Source organism: Fukomys damarensis, unplaced genomic scaffold (genome assembly GCF_012274545.1).
Source record: "Fukomys damarensis isolate Sample0158 unplaced genomic scaffold, DMR_v1.0_HiC HiC_scaffold_12, whole genome shotgun sequence".
In the NCBI taxonomy this organism is placed as follows: Eukaryota; Metazoa; Chordata; class Mammalia; order Rodentia; family Bathyergidae; genus Fukomys; species Fukomys damarensis.
The window spans coordinates 57,484,722-57,487,120 of NW_022900924.1; the positions used below are offsets into that span (position 1 = coordinate 57,484,722).

At 66.1% G+C, this 2,399-nt stretch overlaps 1 protein-coding gene across 1 annotated transcript in view; it reads right to left on the bottom strand.

Moving 5' to 3' along the window:
* Window positions 1-443, bottom strand: part of Zbtb47 (zinc finger and BTB domain containing 47) — a 7,956-nt gene extending 7,513 nt beyond the window's left edge. The window contains exon 1 of the mRNA XM_033762711.1: window positions 1-443. Within this exon, the coding sequence (XP_033618602.1) occupies window positions 1-362 (362 nt within the window). The 5' untranslated portion in view covers window positions 363-443.
* Window positions 444-2,399: the final 1,956 nt, after the last annotated feature.

Genomic DNA, 2,399 nt, shown 5'->3' on the forward strand with positions numbered 1-2,399 from the left:
GTGCCGGGGCCCGGTGGGCCCAGGGAGCGGGCGTCCAGCAGCTCCTGGCAGGACGTGGCGATGTCGGCCATCTGCAGCAGCGAGGCGGCGCTGAGCACCTCGTGCACGTTGGTGGCGTTGACCAGCAGCCTGGACGTGTAGATGAAGTTGAGGATCTGCTGCAGGCCGCCAGGTGCCAGCGCCTCCAGGGACAGCTCCACCCGCTGCAGCTGCTTGTTCTGCGTGAAGAGCGAGTGGAAGAACTGGCTGTAGGCGGCCAGCACACCCTTGTGGGCCGGGAAGACGCTGCGCTGCGGCACCAGCACCAGGTCCACGTCGCACAGGTCGGGCTGGAAGAGGCGCTGCTCGTTCAGGCGGCCCATGAGGCAGGCGAAGTGCAGCGCCACGTCTTCCACCAGCGAGAACTCGGCCGCCGGGGAGTCGGTCGTCTTTTCAACCAGCAACTGTCGGGGGCAGCGGGGGTCAGGCTGGCAGGGGCCTGTGGACACCTCACACCCCACGCAGCTCCCGCTCCCAGTCCTCCCGGCAGGGTCCTCGAGGAGGTGGGAAGGCTAGGGAGGGCCGGGCAGTGGCCACCCATGCAGGAAGCACTCGGGCCGTCCTGGGAGCCAGGGTGAGGGCAGCAGAAGGACCCTGCCATCCCCCCTCCACCCATGCCCATAGGTCCTGGGCCTAAGCTCCCCACACCATCCTGCAGCCCCACAGCCCTCACCACCTGGCCAGAGCCTGGCCAGCCTCCCTGCCTGCCTGTGTGGTGACCTGTGGAGGCAGGCAGAACAGGTGTGGGGATGCCCAGGCCTGGCCCAAGCAGGGCAGCTTTCTACACAAAGGGGCCGAAGGCCGAAGGCCACGCTGGCTGTGTTGGTTGCTCGCGGGCAAGGGTCCTGATCGGTCACGGTCCAGGCCCAGCAGGCCGAGCACGGTTCCACCTGGGGAAGCCCAGCTCTAGGCCCCTGCGAATCTGTGGAACACACAGCCCTGGCTCCACACCACAGGCTCCCGGTGGGCAGCGGACACACAGCCTAAGCAGGCCGGGGACATGTCCTATGCACTTGCCGACCCCCTACCTGGAGGATGGCTCTGCACCACGGCCACCAGCCAGTGTGACCTGGACATCCAGGGACGAGCCCCGTCCTAATACCGCCCTCCATGCCGGTCCTTCCTCAGAGTGGGCAGCAGTGGGTGCTGAGTGTCTGAGCTAAAGTCCTAGGTTTCTTCCTGGGAACCTGCCTCAGGGTAGACTCAGAGCCACCTGCCTTCCACAGCCAGCAGCAAGGCCTCTGTCCTGTGTGCTGTCGCTGCAGGGTGGCCGGGCCTTGGCTGTGTATGCCATCTTCCTGGAGGCCGTCCACCTTCCCCGAAGCCACCGTCTGACCCCGCCCCAGAGCTGCTAGTCACCCAGGCCAGGCCAGTCTGACACATGTCTCCAAGCCCCTTCCCTCCCCCTTCCTCTGCCAGGCCCAACCCCCACTGCAAGATGGGGAAATCAAGGCTCAGAATCAGGGGTCCCCCTGTCTGCCTCCCAGCTCTGTTAGGGCTGCCCTGCCATGCTGGGCTGGACGTGGCTCCGCAGTTGGATTCTCCCAGCCAGGGACAGCTGTGGTGTCCCAGATCACCCCATCCCACCCACCAGCTGCTCCCTGAACCCCTGCACCTGCAGGTCACTGAGGGGACAGGATGTAACCTGGGTTCTCACAATGGCCCCTTGGGGCTCATGGCCAGACGGTAGAAGGGAAGGTGTCCCGGATAAGGGCTCCCCAGGCAAGGCCTGCTGGGTCAGCTGATCAGCCATGCCAGCACCACCTTGGACACAGCTGCTGCCCAGTCCCCAAGTAGCAGCCCCTTTGCCAGGCATAGTAGCACCCCCTGCAACCAATGTCCCAGTGCCTGAAGCTGGGGATGCCCCTCCCCATCTGGCCTTGCCCGCTGCAGCCACACACCCATCCAAGGCCCAGCCCCCCAGCCTGGCTAAGATGCTACGCAGAACCAGCTGGCACTCCTGTTGCCATGAGCACTCCAGCCAACTTCGGTGGGCACTTACTATACCTGAGCGCACCTGCCTGGCCCAGGAGGCCCCCTGAAGAACCCTGGCATCTAACCGCGCCCACCTCTCCCATGCCAGCCTCCGGCCTGGATGCGCAGCTGTACACGAAATCAGCCTGGCACAGGTGCCAGCTCCTGCCCTCAAGGCGTCTCTTTTCTGGGAAGGGCGGGTGCCAGCTCCTGTCCCGGCCTCTGCTCCCTCCCAGGGACAGACCAGAGAGGTCGGGGAGCCCAAGGTCACGCCGCAGCTCCCGCCGGACCCCACCCCAGATCCAGGGCCTGGCGTGCGTCGCCCACGTGGCTAGGCCACAGGAACCCGACCCCTCCCTGCCCCGGCCGTGTGAGCGTAGGACCGC